Here is a 27,640-nt window from a genome sequence, read left to right as displayed (position 1 = left end):
AGTGTGGTGTTAAAGCCCCGTACTATGATTGTCTTGCTGTTGATTTCCCCTTTTATGGCTGTTAGCATTTGCCTTATGTATTGAAGTGCTCCTATTTTGGGTGCATAAATATTTACGATTGTTATATCTTCTTCTTGGATTGATTCCTCGATCATTGTGTAGTGTCCTTCTTTGTCTCTTGTAATAGTCTTTGTTTTAAAGTCTATTTTGTCTGATATGAGAATTGCTACTCCAGCTTTCTTTTGATACCCATTTGCGTGGAATAATCTTTTTCCATCCCCTCACTTTCAGTCTGTGGGTCCCTAGGTCTGAAGTGGGTCTCTTGTTAACAGTATATATATGGGTCTTGTTTCTGTGTCCATTCATCCAGTCTGTGTCTTTTGCTTGGAGCATTTAATCCATTTACGTGTAAGGTAATTATCGATATGTATGTTCCTATTACCATTTTCTTAATTATTTGGGGTTTGTTTTTGTAGGTCTTTTCCTCCTCTTGTGTTTCCTGCCTAGAGAAGTTCCTTTAGCATTTGTTGTAAAGCTGGTTTGGTGGTGCTGAATTCTCTTAACTTTTGCTGCCTGTAAAGGTTTTAATTTCTCTGTCTAATGTGAATGAGATCCGTGCTGGGTAGAGTAATCTTGGTTGTAGGTTTGTCCCTTTTATCACTTTAAATATGTCCTGCCACTCCCTTCTGGCTTGCAGAGTTTCTGCTGAAAGATCAGCTGTTAACCTTATGGGGCATTCCATTGTAGTTATTTGTTTCTTTTCCCTTGCTGCTTTTAATATTTTCTCTTTGTAATTTTTGATAGTTTGATTACTATGTGTGTTGGCATGTTACTCCTTGAATTTATCCTGTATGGGACTCTCTGCACTTCCTGGACTTGATTGACTATTTCCTTTCCCATGTTAGGGAAGTTTTCAAGTATCCTCTCTTCAAATATTTTCTCAGACCCTTTCTTTTTCTCTTCTTCTTTTGGGACCCCTATAATTCGAATGTTTGTGCGTTTAATGTTGTCCCAGTGGTCTCTGACACTGTCCTCAATTCTTTCCATTCTTTTTTCTTTATACTGCCGTGTGGTAGTTATTTCCACTATTTTATCTTCCAGGTCACTTATCTGTTCTTCTGCCTCAGTTATTCTGCTATTGATTCCTTCTAGAGAATTTTTAATTTCATTTCTTGTGTTGTTCATCATTGTTTTGTTGCTCTTTTGTTCTTTTAGTTCTTTGTTAAATGTTTCTTGCATTTTCTCCATTCTGTTTCCAAGATTTCGGATCATCTTTACTGTCATTACTCTGAATTCTTTTTCAGGTAGACTGCCTATTTCCTCTTCATTTGTTTGGTCTGGTTGGTTTTTACCTTGTTCCTTCCATCTGCTGCATATTTCTCTGTCTTCTCATTTTGTTGAACTTACTGTGTTTGGGGTCTCCTGCAGGCTGCAGGTTCATTGTTCCCGTTGTTTTTGGTGTCTGCCTCCAGTGGGTAAGGTTGGTTCAGTGGATTGTGTAGACTTCTTGGTGGAGGGGACTGGTGCCTGTGTTTTGGTGGGTGGGGATGGATCTTGTCTTTCTGGTGGGCAGAACCGTGTGCGGTGGTGTGCTTTGGAGTGTCTGTGAACTTAGTATGATTTTAGGCAGCCTGTCTGCTAATGGGTGCAGTTATGTTCTTGTCTTGATAGTTTTTTGGCATGGGGCATCCAGCACTCGAGTTTGCTGGCTGTTGGGTGGAGCTGGGTCTTAGCGATGAGGCACAGATCTCTGGGAGAGCTCTAGCCAATTGATATTATGTGGGGCTGGGAGGTCTCTGGTGGTCCAGTGTCCTGAGCTTGGCTCTCCCACCTCAGAGGCTCAGGCCTGGCACCAGGCCGGAGCACCAAGACCCTCTCATCCACACAGCTCAGAAGAAAAAGGAGAAAAAAAGAAAGAAAAAAACCCAGTAAATAATGAAAGTTAAAAAAATTATGAAAATAAAAATTTTTTTAAAAAACTATTAGAATAATAAAGTAGTAATAATAAAAAAAGATAAAGAAGAGAGCAATCAACTCAATAAACCCACCAATGATAACAAGCACTAGAAACTATACTAAGATAAACATAAAAGTCAGAAAGAAGTCAGTTGCAGAGAGCAAACCCCAAGTCTGCAGTTGCTCCCAATGTCCACAAGCTCTTTTTGGGATGAGTCGTTTTCTATTCAGGTATTCCACAGATTCAGGGTACTTCAAGTTGATTTTGGGGATTTAATCTGCTGCTCCTGAGGCTGCTCGGAGAAATTTCCCTTTCTCTTCTTGTTTGCATAGCTCCTGGGGTTCAGCTTTGGTTTTGGCCCCGCCTCTGTATGTAGGTTGTCTTCAGGCCTCTGTTCCCACCCAGACAGGACAGGGTTAAAACAGCGGCTGATTAGGGCAGTCTGGCTCACTCAGGTCGGGAAGAGGGAGGGGTACGGTAGTTGTAATTGGAATGCAGGGCGAGCCCGCAGTGGCAGAGGCTGGCGTGACGTTGCAACAGCCTGAGGCGCGCCGTATGTTCTCCCGGGGAAGTTGTCCCTGGATCTTGGGACCCTGGCAGTGGTGGGCTGCACAGGCTCCTGGGGTGGGGGTGTGGATAGTGACCTGTGCTCGCACACAGGCTTCTTGGTGGCTGCAGCAGCAGTTAGCGTTTCATGCCCGTCTCTGGTGTCCAAGGTGATAGCCGTGGCTCGCACCCATCTCTGGAGCTCGTTTAGGTTTTGCTCTGCTTTCTGTGGACAGACAGGGAAAGAATACCCTCTCCTCGCACACCCCGAAATAATAGTCTCTTGCCTCTTAGGAAGGTCCAGACTTTTTCCCAGACTCCCTCCCCACTAGCCGTGGTGCAGTTGTCCCCTTCAAGATGTCTTCACGCAGCCAACCCCAGTCCTCTCCTTGGGATCTGACCTCCGAAGCCTGAGCCTCAACTCCCAGCCCCCACTTGCCCCAGCGGGTGAGCAGACTAGCCTCTCAGGCTGGTGAGTGCCGGTCAGCACCGATCCTCTGTGTGGGAATCTCTCCACTTTGCCCTCTGCACCCGTTGCTGCGCTCTCCTCCGTGGCTCTGAAGCTTCCCCCCTGCCCACCTCCCGTCTCTGCCAGTGAAGGAGCTTCCTAGTGTGTGGAAACTTTTCCTCCTTCACAGCTCCATCCCAGAAGTGCAGGTCCCGTCCCTATTCTTTTGTCTTTGTTTTTTCTTTTGCCCTCTCCGGGTACGTGAGGATTTTCTTGCCTATTGGGAAGCCGGAGGTCTTCTGCCAGCATTCAGTAGTTTTTCTGTAGGAATTGTTCCACATGTAGATGTATTTTTGATGTATTTGTGGGGAGGAAGGTGATCTCCATGTCTTATTCCTCTGCCATCTTGAAGGCCCCCCCCCCTTACATTGTTTTTTAGACATAATGCTATTGCATACTTAATAGATTACAGTATAGTGTAAACATAACTGTTATGTTACAGGAAACCAAAAAAAATTGCATGACTCACTTTATTTCAGTATTCACTTTATTGCAGTGGTCTGGAACTGAATCCTCAGTATCTCTCAGGTTATGTCTCTACACCCAGTAATATGGAGGAATCTCAAAATAATTCGGCCAAGCTAAAAAAAGCCAAAGGAAAGAAAGAGTACATATTTTATGTTTCTATTTATATAGAATTCTAAAAAATGCAAACTTATCTATGGTGATAGAAAGGAGTGCTCTGGAGTTTGAGGGCAGAGAGGAAGGGAGCGATAGATTACAAAGGGGCATGAGGAAATTTTTTTGGCATGATCACCATGTTCACCAGATTGATTGTGGTGATGATTTTGTAGCAGGATACATATATCAAAATATTGATAATTATATACTTTAAATACATGTAGTTTATTGTATATCAACTATACCTCAATAAAACTGTTATAAAAAGAGTATTTATACCTACCCAAGTGGTGATCAGTGGGAATCCCATTCAACAATTAATTATTCACAAGTTTTAGCCTTATGCTGGCATATGTATTTAAATTTGTGTGGTTTCATAGAACCATCATAGCCATAGAAATTATTGTACTGGCATCATTTTTGTCATTGCTTTAGTAATCTCTTTATTCTTTACATCAGGACGAAAGTGAATGTCTCAGATGTTCTTATGTTCCTGAGAGCTATCATAAAATATCACTTAAGTATGGTAATAGCAGTCTTTATTCCACCAGTTTCCTTTCTTCATTAACTGGTAGTAAAGAGCTTTATGAGTAAAGTCACTATTGTGCTGAATTCCTGCTCTTCTTTAATGTTGACTGAGTTCTTTTAAAAATTTCATTTTTAAATTACCATGTAGTACAGTTGATTGGTTTTTGGTGTTCAGTCCTATGAATTTTAACATATGTATAGATTAGTATACCCATCACCACAGCTGGGATACAGAACAGTTCCCTAACTCTAAAAAAAAAAAAAAATCCTATGTGCTGTCCCTTTGTAGTCATACCCTCTCCCTAACCCTTAACCCTTGGCAACCGCTGATCTTTTCTATATCACTACAGCTTTGTCTTTTTAAGAATGTTATCTTACAGTATGTAACCTTTTGAGACTAGCTTCTTCACTCAGCATAATGCCTTTGAAATTCATCCAGGTTGTTTAGTATATCAATAGTTCATTCCATTTTTGTGGCTGAGTGGTACTCTATTATATGGATATACCAACTTTGTTTATCTGTTGAAGGACATTTGGGTTTCCAGTTTTTGGCTATTACAAATAAAGATGCTAGGAACATTTGTGTGTAGGTTTTTGTGTGAACATAGTTTTACTTCTCTAGAATAAATAGGAGGACGATTATTGAGTAGACTGTAATTGTATATATAACTTTATAAGGGGGTGCCAAACTTTTCCAGAGTGGCTGTACCATTTTGCATTCTCAGAACCAGCACTGTATGAGAGTTTCAGACTCTCACGATTGTTAATACCTCCTATTGCCATTGTTTTCTGTTTTAGCCATTCTCTTAGGTCTGCATTTTTTGGACCTCCTTAACAATTTGAGACCCATACCTTCATGCAGTTTCAGTTACCTTCCGAAACCAGGATTTTGTGATTCCCTATAGTTTTTCTTTTACAAAAGTAAAGAATCCAATCCAGTATATTTTTATCTGGACAGGACTTCCTACCCTCTCATTTTACTATAACTGCTCTTAAATCTCCAATATGTTTTGTCCACTGTCTTCCCTTTCTCCCTAGTCTATCAGCAACCTCCTAGCTTCTCTTCCTTTCTTCTTTAGCGTTGGACTCCATCATATAACATCTAGGCTACCCTGTATCCCCTTTGACTCCTATTCATCTCTTTAGCCTGTTTAGACAAACCTCGTTTCTAGATATGTTTTGTGGTCTGCTATATATGATTTTAAAAATATTCTATTTTTTTAAGGTTTTATTTCTTTGTGAGACTAATTTTTATAAAAGACACATGTATTTGATTTTTCTCCAGAGTGTGACCAAACATTATATTTATTAATTTAAGGACATTATTATGTGTATTTATAACATGGTGATAACATCCTCCCTTGCTGGGAACACATAGTGCATGTTTGGAACTTAGTTAATAAGTGCTTTATGAACTTCATCTCATTGCATCCTCCTAAACAACCATGTGAGGGAGCACATCATCATCCTAAGTGTAGACGTGAGGCATGTGAAAGTCAGAGAAGGACATCACTTCTTAAGTAACGTCCCATCTCAGAATTTCAGTGTCTTGAGGCTGCGTTCAAGACCACCTTCTGCATTCACATCACATATTAAGCCTTGAAGGTGCAGTCTTCACTGAAGCCAATGATAAACAATTGCTGAAGGGGCCCAGGCTTTGGAAATAAGTTACTAATAAGTGTCATTGCACTGATTACAATGAAGTCTCTTATACTTTACAATGCCCTATTAAGGCATCTCTAACCTTGTCTTCTATGAGCTCTTTGGTGAGAAGTCCTCCTTTTAGAAAGCCTTACATGGATGTGAGTAACACTTCTGTTTAGAGGTCAGGTGTACTTTTTATACATTATGCTTCGTTTTGATGTTTAATCCCCAACTAAGAGACAAGGGGAAAAGTAATATTCCATATCTGTCATTCCTTTAGATACAGCTGATGTGGCCTATGATGAGTGCCTTTCACAAATATTCCAATTAAGAGAAATCTCAAGAGAAGGAAAATGGGTGGCAGCCCCCTAAAATCTGGAAGTGATGCTAATATCATAATTAAGCAGACTGAGTGGAATGGATCTCATTATTACCGAATTGTATGTAGGAGGATTAAGGCTTCCAGGCTGGATGGAGCCACTAACATCTCTAATGCCCTCCTCTGTGCAGGAATTTCATGTGTTTCTGGACCTCCTTTGAGACCCACCCAAGAACCTCAGACTCACTATTCCTTTCTTATTGGATCCAAGTGCAGAGAGCTTGGAGTTCACTTCTCAAAGTGTGTTATTTATGAGGATCATCTATAACATCTACCCATATTTTTACTCTTTTCAATTCTTTTTTCATTCCTGATGTTTCAGTATTTATTCTTTTATCATTTCCTTTCTATTTTAAGAACTTACTTTAGCCATTCTTTCAAGGTAGGTCTGCTGGTGACAAATCGTTAGTTTTCCTTCATCTGAGAGCATCTTAATTGCGCCTTCATTTCTGAAGGATGTTTTTTGCTGCGTACAGAATTCTGGGTTTATAGTTCTTTTCTTTCAGTGCTTCAAAAATGCTGTGCCACTTTCATTGGGCCTTCATGGTTTCTCATGAGAACTCCACTGTCATTTGAATCATTATTCCTCTTATAGGTAATGTGATGTTTCTCTCCACCTGTTTTTAAGACTTTGTTTTTAGTTTTCTGAAGTTTGATTATGATGTGTCTTAGCACGGATTTCTTTGGGTTTACTCTCTGTGGGGTTTGCTCAGTTTCTTCAGTTTGTGTTTTTTAGCAAATTTGTGAAATTTGGTTCAGCTGTTATTCATATAACTATTTTGTTAATCCTATACTCTTTCTCCTTTTTTTCTGAGACTGATGATACAAATTTTGGATCTTTCGTTATTGTCCCACAGGTTCCTGAGGCTGTGTTCATTTTCTTTCTGTTGTTCAATCCAGATATTTTCTGTTTTTCTATCTTCAGTTTCATCAGTGCTTTCCTCTGTCATATTCATTCTACCAATGTTGAGCCAATCCAGTGAGTTATTTCTGTTGTTCTGTTGTTGTTTTTCATTTCTAAAATTTCTGTTTGGTTTTCTCTATATCTTCTGTCTTCTTTGCTGAGGCTTTCTACTTTTTTTTTCTTTCATGCATGTTTCTAATTGATCTCTAAGCATTGTTATGATGGCTCCTTTAAAATCCTTGTCAGATAATCCTTGCATCTGTGTCCTCTTGATGTCTTCTGTTGATTGTCTTTTTGTCATTTAAGATTTTGTTGGTTTTAAACTTGACATGTGATTTTTGATTGTAGCCTGAACATTTGGGGTATTATGTTCTGAGACTCTGCATCCTATTTAATCTTCCTTTTTTGCAGACAGTTACCTTGTTTAGGTGTAGTGTACAGTTTCAGATGACTTTAGATCTTCAGCTCCCCATTGAGCTCTGCTGACACCACCTCAGCAAAAGTGGAATGCTGATTTGTACTACTTTGCCTCTTCTCGTTCCTGATGGTTGGGAGTGGAAATTCATCTCTCTGTTAACAGAGTGCAGGGAGCAGGAGGAGCAGAGTGTTAAACTGTTACTGCTTCACCACTGCCTTATTCCATCTCCGTGTACCTGTTGCTACCTGGTGAGGGTATAAGTTTCCTTTCCCGCTGGGTCCTCCTGTCACCTGGGGAGTGGAGAGGGAAAAATAGAGTGCTGGCTAACACTGCCTCACACTGCTTTTTCCACTTTGTTGCTGTTGAGTGGTAGTAGAAGATAGCTCTCCACTGGGTCCCACTGACAGTACCCCTTGGAGTAGATTGCCAACTAGTGCCATCACATACAACCTTGTTCTGCCTTCTCGCTGATGAGTACGGGTGGGAGTTCAGCTCCCCACTCGTACCCACAGCCCCGCTGACAGTTTTTCCTTTGGTGTTTGGCTGGAGTAGAGGCTGTTACCAAAAAGGTTTTCTGTTCTGCTAGACTACCCTATTCACAGTCCTTTAGCTAGATGGAGCAGGCTTTTCTTGGGGCTCTTTTGGTCTGTGACTCTTGCCATTTCTGGGTTGCAAGCTTCTCTAGCATCCATTGTGGGATATAGGAGAGTCAGAAATAAAACCCAGGGAATTCACCCTTGTGTCATTTCTTAAATCCCAAGGTTCCTAGCCACTTCACTTTCTTCTTTCCTCTTTAGCTTCTTATTTCCACTTTTCAGAGTCTTCTTAGGTTTGTTGGTTATGTTATATTTAGATTTTATTTTAAGAGGGGAGACTGGTATGGAATGGGACCCCTTGAACACCTTGGGAACTGAATGCTTTTGCAGAATGTCACCACCACATCAGTCTTACTTCTGTTAGGTCCTCAGTGCTTTCTTTTAGTCCTTTCACCTGCCCACAGTCAGTTCATTCTCATATTTCCCTCAACGATTACTTTAAACCTTTTACTGCTTTCCTCAAGCCCCTACCTAAATCTTATACCCGTTCTTCTCAGTAGACCTTGCCTCTTAATTTTTTTTTTTAAACTGAGATATGTGCTTTCCATAAAATTTCAGTGCTTCTGTCTACAAACTGGTCACCTCTTTACCTGGTCTTCTGTCTTCTACTCCTATCTCAGAGAATTAAAGTGCTCCTTCTCTAGTGTAAGCCATCTGCATGTGACCTTGACCCCATTCTCTCTCCTGTTCTAATACCTCACTTTTACCATTCTTCTGTCTTCACTGTATCTTTAGTCTATTTCTTTTCTTTTTATTCTTCACCTTTCCTTTAGCCTAGAAATATGGTTAAGTCTGATCTATCAGGAAAAAAATATCCACAGTAATTACTTTACCCATTGTTTTCTGTGACACAATACCTTCTAAGTTCTTCTTTTGCCTCTGTGACTGGGCATTTCTTTTACTCCTCTTTACTACCTATCTGTTAAATGTTAGTGTTCCGAAGGATTTAGCCCACATCCTACTAAAGTTTTCACTGTACAGCCCTTCCTTGGGTGTTGTTGTTTACTCTCATAGCTTCTGGTACCACCTGTTTGTTGCAGTTCTTACACTTATGAGAGTAATCTAGTCCTCTTGCCAGAGTTTCAGCCTTGTGTATATATGCCTTCCTTTTGGCTGACTTTACCTTAATTTATTAAATACCTTATCTTGTTCCAGAAAGGATATAAGGCAGTTCGCAGGGGTACTTGAAAACAGAGCAAGATATTATAAATTGAAGATGAGAAGAAAGAAGAAAATGGTTGTGGACATAAAGTAGAACCATGAATGGGAGTGCTACAAAATTTTAATATATTTGCTTATAGAGTGAGGAAGTATTAAAAGTGCTTATAGTGTGTACATCAACTCTGCTTGATATGTTAGGAGCCCCAGGGACTGTTTGGTAGTTGTTATTATGAAAGTTTTTTTATCCTGCAAGAACTAATGTGCTTTCTTTGAGCTCTGCTCTTCTCTCTAGAACCTAAAAAGTTCCAGATTTGCCTCTGCTATAGGATCAGTATTTTGGTACATTGGGAACTTATTCATTCTCATTCTCTTTAACAGCTCTCTGTTCAAAATCAGAAATTTGAGACAAATGAGGATGGAATCCCAAAGGTGGATCAGTTTCATTTGGTATGTTACCTTTTTGTCATTTACTGATTGGAAACCTGTGATATAGGTGTGTAACAGTAATATAAACTTAAATATTTGACTGAAGATGTCCTCTTATTTTTGTAAGAATACAAAATAGCATTCACAGTAAAGAAGTATTGAAAAAATTTAAGTGCAGAACTTACACTATTGCCAGAAAACTACTGCTAGAGAGTACTACTGGATTGTATGTTTGTCACACAAATTGTATGTGTAATCTGTGTAATAATTAAGGAAAAACAGTCTTTGCTATATCTTCAAAGATCACATTATATTAAAATTAGTGTTTTTACTACTTTTTATAAGTACCTGGTTGTATCTTTTCTTTGTCGTACATCTGTGTCATTCATACTGCTTTGATACATATATATAGATAGATAGATAGATATAGATATACAGACAACCTATTTTGAGTATCTTCTATATCAGGAATTGAACTAGGTGCTGCTTTATAGGATTACAGCATTGAAGGAGTTAATAATTTAGAAATGTGAACAAGTAAACAACCAATATTTATATATAGAATATTAAGAAAGTACTCTGGAGGGAGCTGATCTTTAATTTGGCAGAAAAAAGGGGAGGGAAGAGGCTGTTCAAAAATGCCACCAAATAGTTATTTGAGGTGAATCTTCAACGTTGATCTTTTGAAATGGAATAGTCCCCAGTGTGACTAGATATTAAGGAGTTAAATATGGCAGCAACATGTCTATAAAAGTATAATGATACTGAGCTGCATGAGCTGCTTGTATATTTTGGAGATTAATCCGTAGTCAGTTGCTTCATTTGCAGATATTTTCTCCCATTCCGAGGATTGTCTTTTCATCTTGTTTATGGTTTCCTTTGCTGTGCAAAAGCTTTTAAGTTTCATTAGGTCCCATTTGTTTATTTTTGTTTTTATTTCCATTTCTCTAGGAGGTGGGTCAAAAAAGATCTTGCTGTGATTTATGTCATAGAATGTTCTTCCTGTGTTTTCCTCTAAGAGTTTTATAGTGTCTGGTCTTACATTTAGGTCTTTAATCCATTTTGAGTTTATTTTTTGTGTATGGTGTTACGGAGTGTTTTAATTTCATCCTTTTACATGTAGCTGTCCAGTTTTCCCGGCACCACTTACTGAAGAGTCTGTCTTTTCTCCATTGTATACCCTTGCCTCCTTTATCAAAGATAAGGTGACCATATGTGCATGGGTTTATCTTTGGGCTTTCTATCCTGTTCCATTGATCTATATTTTCTGTTTTTGTGCCATATTGTCTTGATTACTATAGCTTTGTAGTGTAGTCTGAAGTCAGGGAGCCTGATTCTTACAGCTCCATTTTTCTTTCTCAAGATTGCTTTGGCTATTCAGTGTCTTTTGTGTTTCCAAAGGATTAATCTTCAAAATATACATGCAGCTCAATATCAATAAAACAAGCAACCCAATCCAAAAATGGGCAGAAGACTTAAATAGATGTTTCTCCAAAGAAGATATGCAGATTGCCAACAAACACATGAAAGGATGCTCAACATCACTAATCATTAGAGAAATGCAAATCAAAACTACAATGAGGTATCACCTCACACCGGTCAGAATGGCCATCATCAAAAAAATCTACAAACAATAAATGCTGGAGAGGGTGTGGAGAAAAGGGAACCCTCTTGCATTGTTGGTGGGAATATAAATTGATATAGCCACTTTGGAGAACAGTATGGAGGTTCCTTATAAAACTAAAAATAGAACTACCATATGACCCAGCAATCTCACTATTGGACATACACCCTGAAAAAACCATAATTCAAAAAGAGTCATGTCCCACAATGTTCATTGCAGCACTATTTACAGTAGCCAGGACATGGAAGCAACCTAAGTGTCTATCGACAGATGAATAGATAAAGAAGATGTGGCACATATATACAATGGAATATTACTCAACCATAAAAAGAAATGAAATTGAGTTATTTGTACTGAGGTGGATGGACATAGAGTCTGTTATACAGAGTGAAGTAAGTCAGAAAGAGAAAAACAAATACCATATGCTAACACATATATATGGAATCTAAAAAAATAAAATGGTTCTGATGAACCTAGGGGAAGGGCAGGAATAAACACAGACGTAGAGAATGGACTTGAGGACTGGGGGAGCGGGAAGGGCAAGCTGGGACAAAGTGAGAGAGTAGCACTGACATATATACACTACCAAATGTAAAATAGATAGCTAGTGGGAAGCACCTGCATAGCCCAGGGAGATCAGCTCAGTGCTTTGTGACCACCTAGAGGGGTGGGTTAGGGAGGTTGGGAGGAGATGCAAGAGGAAAGGGATATGGGGGCATATGTATATGTATAGCTGATTCACTTTGTTATACAGCAGAAACTAACACAATATTGTAAAGCAGTTATACTCCAATAAAGATGTTAAAAAAGTCATAATGATCAGACTGTAAAAGTTCTCTTGCCATTTTTTTAAGAGACTATTTTATGTTACAACTGCTTTTATGGCTTTATTTTCTTAAGAGCAGTTTTAGATTCACAGCAAAAATGAGAAGGTAGAGATTTCCCATAGGTTTCCTTCCTCCACATATGCAGTTTATCCATTATCAACATCCCCTACCAGAGTTATACATTTGTTGCAACTGATACCTACATTGATACATCATTATTTCCTAAAGTCCATAGCTTAAATTAGGATTCACTCTTGGTGTTGTACATTCTTACAGGTTTGAACACATGTATGATTCCATGTATCTACCATTATAATATCATACAGAGTATTTTCATTACCCTAAAAATCCTCTGTGCTCTACCTTTTCATCTCTACTTTCTCCAAACACCTGGAGACTGATCTTTTTCCTGTCTTCATAATTTTGCCTTTTCCAGAATGTCATATAGTTGGAATCATACAGTATGTAGCCTCTTCATATTGGCTTTTTCCACTTAATCATATGCACGTAAGTTTCCTCTATGTCTTTTCGTGGCTTGATAGCTCATTTCTTTTTAGCCTTGATCCATTGTCTGAATGTTCCACTATTTATCTCTTCACCTACTGAAGGACAACTTGGTTGTTTCCAGGTTTTGACAATTATGAATAAAGCTTCAATAAACATCCATGTGCAGGTTTTTGTGTGGACATAAGTTTTTTATTTCCTTGGGTGAGTACCAAGGAGTGCAGCTGCTGGATTGTATGGTAATAATATATTTAAATAGTTTAGTTTTTAAAGAAATTGACAAACTGTCTTCTAAGCTGTACTGTTTTTGATTGCCACTAGCAATGAGTAACCGCTCCTGTTGCTCCACAGCCTTACTAGCATTCGGTCAGTGTTTTGAATTGTGGCCATTCTTATAGATGTGTACTAGTATCTCATTGTTTGAATTTACTTTTCCCTGGTGCCACGTGATGTGGAGCATCTTTTCATATGCTTATTTGCCACCTGTATATCTTCTTTGGTGAGGTATTTGGCAAGGTCTTTGGCACATTTTTTAATCATGTTTTCTTATTGTTGAGTTTTAAGAGTTCTCTGTATATTTTGAATAACAGTCTTTTATCAGATACGTCTTTTGCAGATATTTTCTCACAATCTGTGGTTGTCTTCTAATTTTCTTGAATGTGTCTTTTGCAGAACAAATTTTTAATTTTAATGCAGTCCAGTTTATTCTTTCCTTTCATGGATTGTGCTTTTGGTATTGTATTTTGAAAATCTTTGCCAAACCCAGCTTCATCTATATTTTCTCCTATGTTTTCTAGGAGTTTTATAGTTTTGCATTTGACATTTAGGTCTGTGATCCTTTTTGAGTTAATTATTGTGACAGGTATAAGATCTGTGTCTAGATTTATTTTTTTGCATGTGGATGTCCAGTTGTTCCAGTACCATTTGTTGAAAAGACTATCTTCTTCATTGTATTGCCTTTTCTCCTTTGTCAAAGATCAGTCTATATTTATGTGGGTCTGTTTTGTTCCACTGATCTATTTGCTTATTCTTTTACTAATACCACATAGTCTTGACTACTCTAGCTTTACAGTGAGTTTTGAAGTTGGATAGTAACAGTCCTTTAACTTTATTCTTTTCCTTTAATTTTGTATTGGCTATTATGGGGCTTTTGCCTCTCAGTGTAAACATTAGAATCATTTTGTTGATATCCACAAAATGACTTGCTGGGATTTTGATTGAGATTGCATTGAATCTATAGATGAAGTTGGGAAGAATTGATATGTTGACAATGTTGTGTTTTTTTCCATGAGCATGGAATATCCATTTATTTAGTTCTTTAATGTCTTTCATCGGAGTTTTATAATTTTTTTCTCAAATAGATCCTGTACATATTTTGTTAGATTTCTACTCAAGTATTTAATATTGGAGGGTATAAATACAAATGGTATTGTGTTTTAAAATTCAAATTCTACTTGTTCATTGCTGGTATATAGGAAGATGATTGAATTTTGTATATTAACCTTATGCCTACAAATTTTCTATAGTCACTCAACTAGTTCTAGGAGTTTTTTATTGGATGCTTTCATATTTTCTACATAGACAGTCATGTCATCTATGAACGAAGACAGTTTTATTTCTTCCTTCCAGCTGACATGACCTCATATTCTTTTGGTAGTTGGAACTGCAATGAAGGAACACACATAGTTTTGTTTAACTCTGTATGGTCTCTTATTTGACCAAAAAGTTTTTGTTTTGTAGTACCTACTATTATCCCATGAAATTAATTTTTTAAATAAATTTATCTATTTTTTTTTTTACTTTATTTTTGGCTGCATTGGGTCTTCATTGCTGCACGCGGGCTTTCTCTAGTTGTGGTGAGCAGGGGCTACTCTTCATTGCGGTGCACAGGCTCTAGGCGCGCCGGCTTCAGTAGTTGTGGCTCACAGACTCTAGAGTGCAAGCTCAGTAGTTGTGGCACACGGGCTTAGTTGCTCTGTGGCATGTGGGATCTTTCTGGATCAGGACTCGAATCCGTGGCCCCTGCCCTGGCAGGAGGATTCTTAACCACTGCGCCACCAGGGAAGCCCATGAAATTAATTTTTAAACACACATTAAGAATGATTATTAAGGAGTTTTGCCCCACTTCTTGGGCAGTAGTAAAAAACATTGGAGACAACTTTTGGGAGATTATGAAACTATTCATTACACCTACCGGCCATCTCTATAGAATGGAATAACGAAGAAGGTTGATAATGTTTTACATTTTTGAAAAATGTATGATACAGAGTTTTTGCCATTAAAAAACTAGCAGTTACAGGTTACAGCTTCACCCAAAGTGAACACTTGAAACTCATGTTCTTTCAGGTTTGATAGAAAAATTACCGTGTAACAAATTATCCAGAAATTTAGTGATTTAACACACATTTATTGTCTTAAAAGTTTGTGAGCCAGCAGTGCAGCTTATTTGGATCCTCTACTTCATGTCCTTTCACAGGCTGCAGTCAAGTTGTTGGGTGGGCTATAGTCATCTTAAAGGTCGACTGAGGAAGGATCTGTTTCCAGGCTCACATAGTTGTTGGCAGAATTAGTTTCTCTCTAGTTGTTGACCAGAGCTTGCTGTATTTCCATCATGGCAACTTTTCTCATCAAAGTGCATAAGCAGAGAAAGCAGTAGAAAAGAGTGTGTTAGTTAGACATAAGTCACAGTTTTTCATAACCAGCTCATGGATGTGATATCCATCACTTTTCCTCTTTGTTAGAGCCATTTCACTAGGTCAAGCCCATACTCAAAGGGATGGGATAACGTAACAAAATGAATACTGGGAAGTAGGGCTGACTGGAGGACATCTTAGAGGTCTGCCTACGACAGGTTGTAATCTGTCAGCCATGTGCTAGACACTCTGCTAGCTGTATGTGTAAGGAAGATGAATAAACACAAGAAGTCTCTCTTTAATGTGGGTAGCTATGTGTGGACATTAAATTAGAAGAATACTTGGCATGTGCAGTATTTGCTTCTATCTGAGGCAGCCATTAGTGCTGGGAATGGTGTTGTCTTTACCCACATTTTGTGATCCCGCATAGTTATCAAACAAATGAGGGAGCTCTTGTCTGGACTTTGCAGGGCCCATGTCACAAATGGAGAGAAATCATGGAATTATGCAATGAAAGAGGTATGAGAGGATAATTAATTCACTTGTCCCCAGCCTCCTGGGAGAATTTCTTCAATAATATCCCTAACAGATGGCCTTCATTCTCTGCTTAAATACCTTTAAGTTTGGAGCAACCCATTTCACTATTGTACAACTCTTATATTTATTATAAGGTTAGTTCCTTCAAATAGTTGTTCCTTCACATAACGTGTATGATGCAAAATTCAAGAGTTACAAGAGGAAGCACATGTTGTTAGAAATCTCTCTATTTGTATTCCATCAGCTATCCAAGTCCCTTCCCTAGAAACACTTGTTATTGCTAGTTTCTTGTGAATCTTTCTATAAAAGTCTGTGTATGTATCCTTTTAAAAATAGATAATTGTTTCATTAAGTTTTAAAAAAATTTATATTTGGTCTGTAAGCTCAATAAAGCAGGGACTTTGTGTTATGCATCATTGTATCCCCAGTGTCTGTAGCACTGCTTTACACATAGTAGGACCTTAATAAATATTTTTGAATGAATGAATCTTGCTTTATTATATTTTTTCTGGTTAAATGATCTTCATCTGCTATTTCTTGGACCTGCCTTTTCCCTCCATTTCCCGTTTATATTTTTAATCCTTCTCAAATCAGTTTTTGTGTATGGTATGAAGTTAAGGATCTAATTTTATCTTATTACATGTGGACAGATAGTTGACCCAGCACCATTTATTCAATAATCGGTCATTCCCCATTGATTAATAATGCCAGTCTATGCTGTATCAAATTTCCATGTATTCATGAACCTATTTTGGGCCTATTCTGTTCTTTGACTATTGATCCCTGTGCTGGCACTACACTATTTTAAATGCTGTATCTTTGTAGAGGGCTTTGGCTTTCCTTCCTCACATTTTTCTTTAACATTGCCTTGGCTATTCTTGTCACTTTATTTTTCCATATGAATTTTGGCACCAACTTGTTAATAACTCTTCTGAAAAACACTGTTGAGACTTTGAAAGTATATTGAATTTATAGGTTAATTTGAAGGAGAATTGCTATCTTAATGATACACTATTTTTGTGATTGGGAAAATAATAGCTCTCCATTTGTTTAGGACATTATTTTACTTGTATTGATTGTAAGATAGATTTTATTATTATTACTAATATTTTTTGTTCTAACTAATTACATAAGTAGTTTTAATTATATTCAAAGGTACATATATCATGTAGCAAAAATTGATTCTTTTTTTCATTTCTTAAAATTGGGGTATAATTAACATATAACATTATATTAGCTTTAAGCATTCAACATAATGGTTCAATATTTATATACATTGTGAAAATGCTTACCACGGTAAGTCTAGTTAACATCTATGACCATAACAGTTACAAATTTTTGTGTGTGTGTGTGATGAGAACTTTTAAGATCTACTCTTCTAGGAACTTTCAAATATAAATACAATATTATTATTAAAGAAACATTTATTTATTTGTTTATTTATTTTGGCTGCATTGGGTCTTTGTTGCTGTGCTCTGGCTTTCTTTAGTTGCGACTAGCAGGGGCTACTCTTCATTGCGGTGCGTGCGCTTCTCATTGCAGTGGCTTCTCCTGTTGCGGAGCATGGGCTCTAGGCGTGCGGGCTTCAGTAGTTGTGGCTTGCGGGCTCTAGGAGCACAGGCTCAGTAGTTGTGGCACATGGGCTTAGTTGCTTCGCAGCATATGGGATCTTCCTGGACCAGGTCTCGAACCCGTGTCCCCTGCATTGGCAGGTGGATTCTTAACCACAGCGCCACCAGGGAAGTCCCAGTATTACTATTTTTTTAAAACAATTTATTATCTCTGAAGTTAGGCTATTTCTCATAATCGAAGTCTTTTTATCATGGTTCATAGTTTTATTGGGAATATTTTAATTCCTTAGTGTTTTAATGTCCCTTATGTTAAATGAAATATGGCATGTCTTTCAGTGAAGTTTTATAATCATTTTAAAATAGCTTTATTGAGAAATAACTTAAACACCTTACAGTTCACCCATTTAAAGTTTACAACTCAGTGATTTTTAGTATATTCAAAGATGCATGCAAACTATCACCACAGTCAGTTTTAGAGCATTTCATTACCTCAAAAAGAAATTCCATATTCCTTAGTTATGGACACTCTGTGTCACTATCCAGCCACACCAGTCCTAAATGACCACTAATGTACTATTTGTCTCTCTAGATTTTTTCTATTCTGGACATACATATGAATGGAATCATATGATACGTAAACTTTTATGATTGGCTTCATTAATTTAGCATACTGTTTTCAAGGTTTATCCAAGTTTTAATGTGTATCAGTACTTACTCCTTTTAATGGCTGAATAATATTCCATTGTGTGGATTTACCACATTTTATTTATCCTTTTGTCTGTTAATAGACATTTGGGTTGTTTCTACCTTTTGGCTATTACGAATAATGCTGCTGTAAACATTGGTATACAGGTTTCTCTGTGGACATATGTTTTCATTTCTCTTGGGTATGTACCTCAGAGTGGAATTTCTGGGTCAAGCTGTAACTCTGTGTTTAGTTGTTTGAGGAACCGCCAGACTGTTTCCCAAAGTGGCTGCAACCATTTCAAATTTCCATCAGCAGTGTATCAGGCAAGGTTCCAAGTTTTCATCCTCCCCAACACTTGTTTTTTACCTGACTTTTTGCTTCTAGCCATCTTAGTAGGTGTGAAGTAGCATCTTGTTGTAGTTTCAATTTGCATTTCCCTGATGATTAACGATGTTGAGCATCTTTTCATTTCCTTATTGGCTGTTTGTGTGTGTATATATATATATATATATATTTTCTTGGTGAAATGTCTATTCAGAACCTTTGATCATTTTTAAATTGGGTTATCTTTATATTACTGAGTTGTAAGAGTTATATTCTAGATACAAGTCCTTTATTAGATATATGATTTGCAGATATTTTCTCCCATTCTGTGGGTTGCATTTTCACTTTATTTTTTTATTGAGGTATATTTGATATACAGTATTATGAGTTTTCAGGTGTACAACATAGTGATTCACAATTTTAAAGGTTATGTTCCATGTATAGCTATTATAAAATATTGGCCATATTTCCTGTGTTGTACAATATACCTTGTAGTTTATGTATTTTATACATAGTAGTTTGTAACTCTGAGTTCCCTACCAATATCTTGCCCCTCCCCCCTCCCCTCTCCAATAAACTGGTAACTACTAGTTTATTCTCTATATGTGTCATGCTGTTTCTTTTTTCTTATATTCACTAATTTGTTTTATTTTTTTAGATTCCGCATATAAGTGATATCATACAGTATTTGTCTTTCTCTGTCTGACTTGTTACACTTAGCATAATACCCTCCAAGTCCATCCATGTTATTGCAAATGGCAAAATTTCATTATTTTTTATGGCTGAGTAATATTCCATTGAATATATATGCCACATCTTCTTTATCCATTCATATGTTAGTGGGCGCTTATGTTGCTTCCATATATTGGCAATTGTAAATAATGCTGCTACGAACATTGGGGTGCATGTATCTTTTTGAATTGTTTTCATTTTTTTTGTATATATACACAGGAATGGAATTGCTAGATCATATGGTAGTTCTATTTTTAGTTTTCCGAGGAACCTCCATACTGTTTTGCACAGTGGCTGTGCCAATTTACACTCCCACCAACAGTGTAGGGGGGTTCCCTTTTCTCTACACCCTCTCCAGCATTTGTTATTTGTGCTCTTTTTGATGATGGCTATTCTGATGGGTGTGAGGTGATGTCTCGTTTTCATTTGCATTACTCTGATGATTAGTGATGTTGAGCAGCTTTTCATGGGCCTCTTGGACATCTGTATGTCTTCTCTGGAAAAATGTCTTTTCAGGTCTTCTGCCCATTTTTAAAATGGGTTTGTTTTTTTGATGTTGAGATGTATGAGCTGTTTGTTTATTTTGGATGTTAACCCCTTATCTGTCATATCATTTGTAAATATTTTCTCTCATTAAGTAGGTTGTCTTTTTATTTTGTCAATGATTTCCTCTGCTGTGCAAAAGCTTTTCAGTTTAATTAGGTCCTGTTTGCTTATTTTTGCTTTTATCTCCTTTGCTTTAGGAGATAGACCCAAAAAATATATTGCTGGGGTTTATGTCACAGAATGTTCTGCCTATGTTTTCCCCTAGGAGTTTAATGATTTCAGGTCTTACATTTAGGTCTTTAATCTATTTAGAATTTATTTTTGTATATGGTGTTAGAGAATGTTCTAATTTCATTCTTTTACATGTAGCTGACCAGTTTTCCAGCACCACTTATTGAAGAGACTGTCTTTTCTCCGTTGTATTTTTTTTTTTGCCTCCTTTGTAGATTGATTGATCATATGTGCATGGGTTTATTTCTGGGCTCTTTATTCTGTTCCATTGACCTATGTCTTTGTTTTTTGTGCCATTACCATGCTGTTTTGATTACTGTGGCTTTGTAGTATAGTCTGAAGTCAGGGAGTGTGATACCTCCAGCTTTGTTCTTTTTTCACAAGATTGCTTTGGCAATTTGGGTTATTCTCTGGTTCCACATAAATTTTAGGATTATTTGTTATATTTCTGTGAAATACGTCATAGGTGTTTTGATAGGGATTACATTTAATCTCTAGATTGCTTTAGGTAGTATGGTCATTTTAACAATATTAATTCTCACAGTCCAAAAACATAGTATGTCTTTCCACTTCTTTGTATTATTTTCAGATTCCTTCATCAGAGTTTTATAGTTTTCAGAGTATAGGTCTTTCACCTCCTTGGTTAAGGTTATTTCAAGGTATTTCATTCTTTTTGATGTGGTTTTCTTTATTTATTTTTAAAAGATTTATTATTTATTTATTTATTTTATTATTTTTGGCTGCATCAGGTCTTAGTTGCAGCACGTGGGATCTTTGTTGAGGCATGCGAGATCTTTTGTTGTGACATGCTGCCTTCTCTCTTGTGGTGCGCGGGTTCCAGAGTGCATGGGCTCTGTAGTTTGCGGCATGCAGGCTCTCTAGTTGAGGTGCACAAGCTCAGTAGTTGTGGCGCGTGGGCTTAGTTGCCCCGTGGCATGTGGGATCTTAGTTCCCTGACCCTCATCCCCTGCATTGTAAGGCGATTCTTTACTACTGGACCACCAGGGAAGTCCCTGATGTGATTTTAAATGGGATTGTTCTCTTGCTTTATCTTTCTTATACTTCGTTACTAGTGTGTAGGAAATAAACAGATTTCTATATATTAATCCTGCATTTTTCAACTTTAATGAATTCCTTTATTAGTTCTAATAGTTTCTTGGTGGAGACTTTAGAGTTTTGTATATATAGTATTATGTCATTTGCAAATAGTGACAGTTTTATTTCTTCCCTTCCAATTTATGTCTTTTATTTCTTTTTCTTGTCTGATTACTATGGATAGGATTCCCAATACTATTGTATATAGAAGTGGTGAGAGTGGTCATCCTTGTCTTGTTCCTGATTTTAGAAGGCTTTTAGCTTTTCACTGTTGAGTATGATGTTAGCTGTGGATTTGTCATAAATGGCATTTATTACATTGAGATATGCTCCCTCTGTACAAACTCTGATGAGAGTTTTTATCCTGAATGGATGTTGAATTTTTGTCAAATGCTTTATCTGTGTCTGAGATGATCATGTGATTTTTATCCTTCCTTTTGTTAATCTGGTGTATCATAATGATTGATTTGTAAATATTGAACCACCCTGCATACCTGGAATAAATCTGTCTTGATTACGGTATATGATCCTTTTTATATATTGTTGGATTTGGTTTGCTAGTATTTTATTGAGGATATTTGCATCTCTATTCATCAGAGATAGTGGCCTGTAATTTTCTTTTTTCATAGAGTGTTTGTCTGGTTTTGGTATCAAGGCAGTGGTGGCCTTGTAGAATGAATTTGGGAGTGTTCCATCCTCTTCAAGTTTTTGGAATAGTTTGAGAAGGACAGTTATTACCTCTTCTTTGTATGTTGGGTGGAATTCACCTGTGAAGCTGTCTACTCCTGGATTTTTGTATATGGGGAGTTTTTTAAATTACAGTTTCACTTCTGGTGATTAGTCTGTTCGGATTATCTATTTCTTCCCAACTCAGTCTTCCTAGGTTTTATGTTTCTAGATATTTGTCCATTTCTTCTAGTTGTCCAATTTACTGGCATAAAACTGTTTGTAGTATTCTGTTGTTTTTGTGTCTCTATGGTATTGGTTGTTATTTCTCCTCTTTCACTTCTCATTTTGTTTACTTGGGGCCTCTCCCTTTTCTTCTTCATGTACCTGGCTTAAGGTTTGTCAGTTTTGTTTATCTTTTCAAAAAACCATCTCTTGGTTTCATTAATTAGTTTTAAATTTTATTTATTTCCTCTCTGATATTTATTATTTCCTTCCTCTACTGACTTTGAGCTTCATTTGTTCTTTTTCTAATTCCTTTAGATTGTAGGTTAGGTTGTTTGAGATTTTTCTTGTTACTTGAGATGGGTCTTCATTGCCATAAGTGTCACTCTTAGAACTGCTTTTGTTACGTCCCATAGATTTTGGAAAGTTTTGTTTCCATTTTCACTTCTCGAGTTATTCTTTGATTTCCTCTTTTATTCCTTGGTTTTTTAGTAGCATGTTGTTTAGTCTGCATATATTTGTACTTTTCCCATTTTTTTTTTCTGTAATTTTTTTCTAGCTTCTTTTGTGATTGGAAGAAATGCTAGATATAATTTCTGTCCTCTTAAATTTGTTGAGACTTGTTTTGTGGCCTAGCATGTGATCTGTCCTGGAGAATGTTACATGTGCATTTGAAAAGCATATATTTTGGTGATTTTGGATGGAATGTTCTGGAGATATTTAGTAAGTCTAACTGATATATTGTATCATGTAAGACCACTGTGGCCTTCTTGGTTTTCTGTTTGGATGATCTATCTGTCCATTGATGTAAGTGGGGTGTTAAAGTACCCTACTGTTACTGTATTGTTTTCAGTTTCTCCCGCCTTATATCTTTAGGTGCTCCTGTGTGGAGTGCATATATGTTAATGAGTGTAATATCCTCTTTTTGTATTTATCCCTTTATTATTATATAATGCCTTTCTTAGTCTTTTGTTACAGAGTTTGTTTTAAAGTCTATTTCGTCTGATATGAGAGTTACTACCACCAGTTTTTTGTTGTTTCCATTTGCACGAAATACCGTTTTTCCATCCACTTACTTTCAGTCTGTGTGCTTCTTTAGCTCTGAAGTGAGTTCTGTGTAAGCAGTATACAGATGGGCCTTAATTTTTATCCAATCAGCTACTCTGTGTCTTTTGATTGGAGCATTTAGTCCATTGACACTTCAAGTAATTATTGATAGGTATGTACTTATTGCCATTTTGTTACTTTTTTCTGGTTACTTTTGAAGTTCTTTTCTGTTTATTTCTTCTCTTTTTGTTTCTTCCCTTATAGTTTGATGATTTTCTTTAGTAGTTTGCTTCTGTTTCTTTCTTTCTAGTTTTTGTGTATCTGTTGAAGGTTTCTGATTTGTGGTTACCATGGTGTACATATATGCTGACCTATAACTATATCTACTTGTTTTAAACTGGTAGTTACTTAAGTTCAAACAGGTTCTAAAAGATCTATATTTTTATTTCCCTCCCCCACATTTTGTATGTTTTATGTCATATTTTACATCTTTGTGTTTATCCCTTAACTCTTAGTAGTTACAGTTGCTTTTAGAATTTTTTGTCTTTTAATCTTTTTACTAGCTTAAGTGGTTTATCCCCAGCCTTTACTATATATTTGCCTTTACTAATGGGATTTTTCCTATCCTGTAGATTCTTTCTTCTTGTTACAGCCTTTTCTTTTCCATTTAGAGAAAAATCTTTAAGCTATGAGCTGTTAGCTTTTCTTATCTGAGAAGTTCCTTATCTCTCCCTCAATTCTAAATGATAATCTTGCTGGGTAGAGTATCCTAGGTTCAAGATTTTCCCCTTTCATTACTCTGAATATGCTATTGCACTCCCTTCTGGCCTGAAAAATTTCTGCAGAAAAATAAGCTGATAGTCTCATGTGGGTTCCCTCGTATGTGATGCTTTGTTTTTCTCTTGTTACCTTTATAATTCTTTCTCTTTTGACATTTTGATACCTCTTGGTATGAGTCTGTTTGGGTTCATTTTGTTAAGGACCCTCTGTGTTTCCTGTACCTGTATATCTGTTTCCTTCTTCAGGTTTGAGAAGTGTTCAGCCATAATTTCATCAAATACATTTTCAACTCAACTCATTTCACTTTCTCTTTTTTTTCTGGGACTCCTATAATGCAAATGTTGGTATGCTTCATATTATCTCAAAGATCTCTTAAACTGTTTCATTCATTATTTCTTAAACTGTTCCATTCATTATTTAATTTTTCCATTCACTGCCTAGTGATTTTAGCATCATTTAGTGATGGTCCTATAGATACTTCGTTTTGTTGAATACTGGTGATTTTCCAGTTCTGTTATTGCATCTGTGTTTATTAATTGAAATGTTTTGATAAACTTTGTCTCAACAATTATTGGGTTACCCTACATTTTAGTTCGTTCAGGGAAAGAAATTTTAAGAAAAATTAGTTGGTGTCTTGGCAACCTCTAAAAGGTATCAATCAAATTTTAAAATTTTGTTTTAATGGTATGATTATAGTCTTGTGGATTTAAACATATTTTAATGTGTCTCAATTTGTTGAAGTCATTTAAAAAAGTATTTTGCTCAAATTCTAATTTGTTGAGAACCCTATTCAAGATGGATCCTGTGACCTTTGTCGCAAATTGAATTGTCTTTTATAACTTGCTTTTTGCATAAGATGTCCCTTATTATCTTGTACATTCTTTGCCCAATGACTGGAATTAGCCATTTTCCCAAGGAAGCTGGTATCCTTTTAGCAGGAAATTTAGAGACAAAAATATGGGTTGCAAAGGTTGTTAATTGTTATTGGAAGTTCATTTTTGTTTTAGAAAAAGAAAAATGAATGCATATTTTGTATAGGTATTTCCAAATAAAATTCAAGATTATAGGCTTTTTACTTAATTTTAATTATAAATTCACTCTTTCCTTTTATACTAATATTCATTTTTATGATATTAACAATTACATAATTGCTTCATCTTGAAATAAATTTGATAGTTTGAAAATAACAGTGATATTATTAGAAACAGTAAGGTTATTGAGTACACTTTAACATTTCTTTGAAGGTCTTTCTTTAGGATGTATCTCACTAGATCCTTATCCCACTATGATTGTATAGCCAAAATACTTGTTTTAAAGTCAGTTAAAATAATTTTCTGTGTGATTATGTTACCTGATACATAGTTCATTTGTTTAATTTTGACATTTAGAGATTGCTTTTGTTTTTGTTCTTTAGCTGTGTTTTATAATTTTACAATATTTTATAATTTGCGAGAGGGATAACCTTAAGGTAGAAATTTTTTGTCTATAGTTACTTTTGGGAATTGAGAAAACTTTTTTCCTAGTAATCAGATAATTTTATTTTATACATTTAGATTTTTGATACATTTGTAATTATCCTGGTGTTTGGTGTGAGGAATAGATCTGATTTTATTTTTTTCCATTGGGTCCATTTGTCCCAGTACCTTTTATTAAAAAGTTATCCCCTTTTCCCATTAGAAATGTTGTATTTCTTATAATAAAATTTTATTTGTACAAGAGTGTATTTTTAGTTTTTCTGTTTTGTTCCATTGGTGTGTTTATTCGTATTCTTTTGCCATATTCCTTTAATTTACAGACTGTATGATATCTTTTAATACTTGGAAAGGCTAGTTTCTTCCTTCTTGATACTTTTTATCAGAACTTTCATGTCTGTTCTCACCATTCTTACAAAAGATCTATACAGTTAACTAATCTAGTTCTAAGAGGGAGAAACTGATTGTATGTTATTGGAATCAGGTAAAGCTTATAAATTAACTTAAAAATTGGCTCATTACTGATGAGATCCTTTTTGTCCAAGAACATGATATGATTTTCTACTTGTTCTAAATCTATTTTTGTGGCTTTCAAGAGTGTGTGCTAGTTTTTTTCATTTAGATTTTGTAATTTTTAGTCAGTTTATACTTACTAAAGGTATTATCTTTAAATATGTTTAAAAACATATTCTGTAGAATTCAGTATGGGCATTGGCATTCATTCAGTTAGCAAATGTATACTGAATACCTGCTATATCCCTGACACTGTGCTTGTTGTTGGGGATGAAGTGAGAAACTAAGGTTTCTGGTCTTATGCATCTTAGAGTCTAATGAGGACACTACCAATAAATAGGTGATTTTTATTCAGTGTGAAATGTGCTCTGATTGGATTCATCATAGGGAGCAAGAAAAAAAGCATACTTTGGGAGGTGGAACTAGTGGAAGAGGAACATTATAATGTTATTTACATGTGATAACACAAATAACATTCTTCGAAGTTGTGGTACATAATAAAATATGGCCTCTGTAATAATGATGATAATGTGTTAGGAGTGGTAGAAATGTTTCAAGAGGAGATCATTTCACAGATGAAACCAGAAGCAGTTGACAAAGTAAAGGTTAGGCTACCCTTCCAGACAGAGGAGCTTCAGTGTAAAATTTTCATAGTGTCAAATTCTGACTAGTGCCCTAAAAAAGAAGGAAAATATACAGTTTTTTAAAAAAAATTTCACTTGTTTTTGATCAATTTCAGTTGTTATTCTTTTCTTTTTCCTTTTATATTATTTCCCTGTAATTTGATTCCATTGTTTTAATACTGGATTAATCCCTTTCCAATAAAAGCCAGTTGAGTTTGGTAAAAATTTTTTAAAAACCTAAATAGGAAAAATTGATTTTAGCTCTGTATCATTGATTAAAAGTATTTTTGAATTGGATACTCCTTACTTATTACAAGTTTGTCCTTTAATTCATTTGGTTTGATTTTATTTTTGTTTTGTAACATCTTTTTTCTTACAGGACGATAATGTCAAATCCCTCCTCTGTAGCTTGATCTATTGTAGAAGTTCAATGACTGCTGAGCAAGTTTTCAATGCTGAATGTTTTTTGCTACCAAAGGGGAAATCAACTCCAAACTCAGAAAAAGATACTGAATACACCCCAAAAAAAGAGGAAGAATAATTAAAGGTGGAGAACTTGGATAAAGATAAGGAAAAGACAAGATATGGTGAAGCCAGCTTTGATTGATTAATATTCTTTTGTTGTTGCAGATGTTCCTTTTTAAAACTTTGTTTAGTTTGGTTAAATAAACAGAAAAAAATCTGGGAGTGTTCTGGAGCTAGTTGGGTGTGTCTTTGGTATTCCAGTTGTGAAAATAAAAGATGTTTGGTTATGCAAAAAAATTGTATACTTTGAAATTTCATTTAACTAGAGTTGTTAAGGGAGGATTTTCTGTCTGTAGTTACTTTTTGAAATTGTATAGTACAACTGTGTTACTTGTAATAGAAAAGGTTATTAGATTGTTGGACAGCTCCTACACAGATTTTCAGTATGTAGGCCAGCTCATTATGAAGGGTAATACTTTTGTTTAACAGATGATAGTTGGCATATGCTTTGTACCCAGTTTTGGGAATATAAAGATAAGTTAAACGTGGTCCTTACACTTAAAAAGCACATAAATCTATTGAGAAAGTTAGAGATCTAAACAGATGTTCATGATACAGTATAGAATATCTAATGATAGTTCTGGACAGAGCTTTTATGTGATTACACAGGAGGGATACTCATCTTATGGAAGAGGGGTGTCATGGAAAGCTTTCTGGAGGAGATACTACCTTAGTTAAATCATAAAGAATGGGTGGTGAAGGTGAAGGACGATCAAGAGTATCTTACTAGCAGAGAAAGCATGATGAAAGCACTGAAGGGAGAAACAGTTTGTGTGTTTAATAGGGAAT

General features: G+C 36.1%; 1 protein-coding gene across 2 annotated transcripts in view; it reads left to right on the top strand.

The window, feature by feature from the left end:
- Positions 1 to 26,867, top strand: part of STK31 (serine/threonine kinase 31) — an 84,443-nt gene extending 57,576 nt beyond the window's left edge. The window contains exons 22-23 of one of the 2 annotated variants that reach the window (XM_027101325.1): positions 9,641 to 9,709; positions 26,706 to 26,867. In XM_027101325.1, coding sequence (XP_026957126.1) covers positions 9,641 to 9,709; positions 26,706 to 26,867 — 231 coding nt within the window. The remainder of the gene's footprint in view (positions 1 to 9,640; positions 9,710 to 26,705) is intronic. The other variant, XM_027101326.1, reaches the window with a different exon arrangement.
- Positions 26,868 to 27,640: the final 773 nt, after the last annotated feature.

The sequence above is a fragment of the Aethalodelphis obliquidens genome, unplaced genomic scaffold, assembly GCF_003676395.1.
Source record: "Aethalodelphis obliquidens isolate GAN/ISIS:26980383/991018 unplaced genomic scaffold, ASM367639v1 scaffold5, whole genome shotgun sequence".
NCBI lineage: Eukaryota > Metazoa > Chordata > Mammalia > Artiodactyla > Delphinidae > Aethalodelphis > Aethalodelphis obliquidens.
Note: the sequence above shows the minus strand (reverse complement) of the source record. Positions and strands in the feature narration are given on the sequence as shown.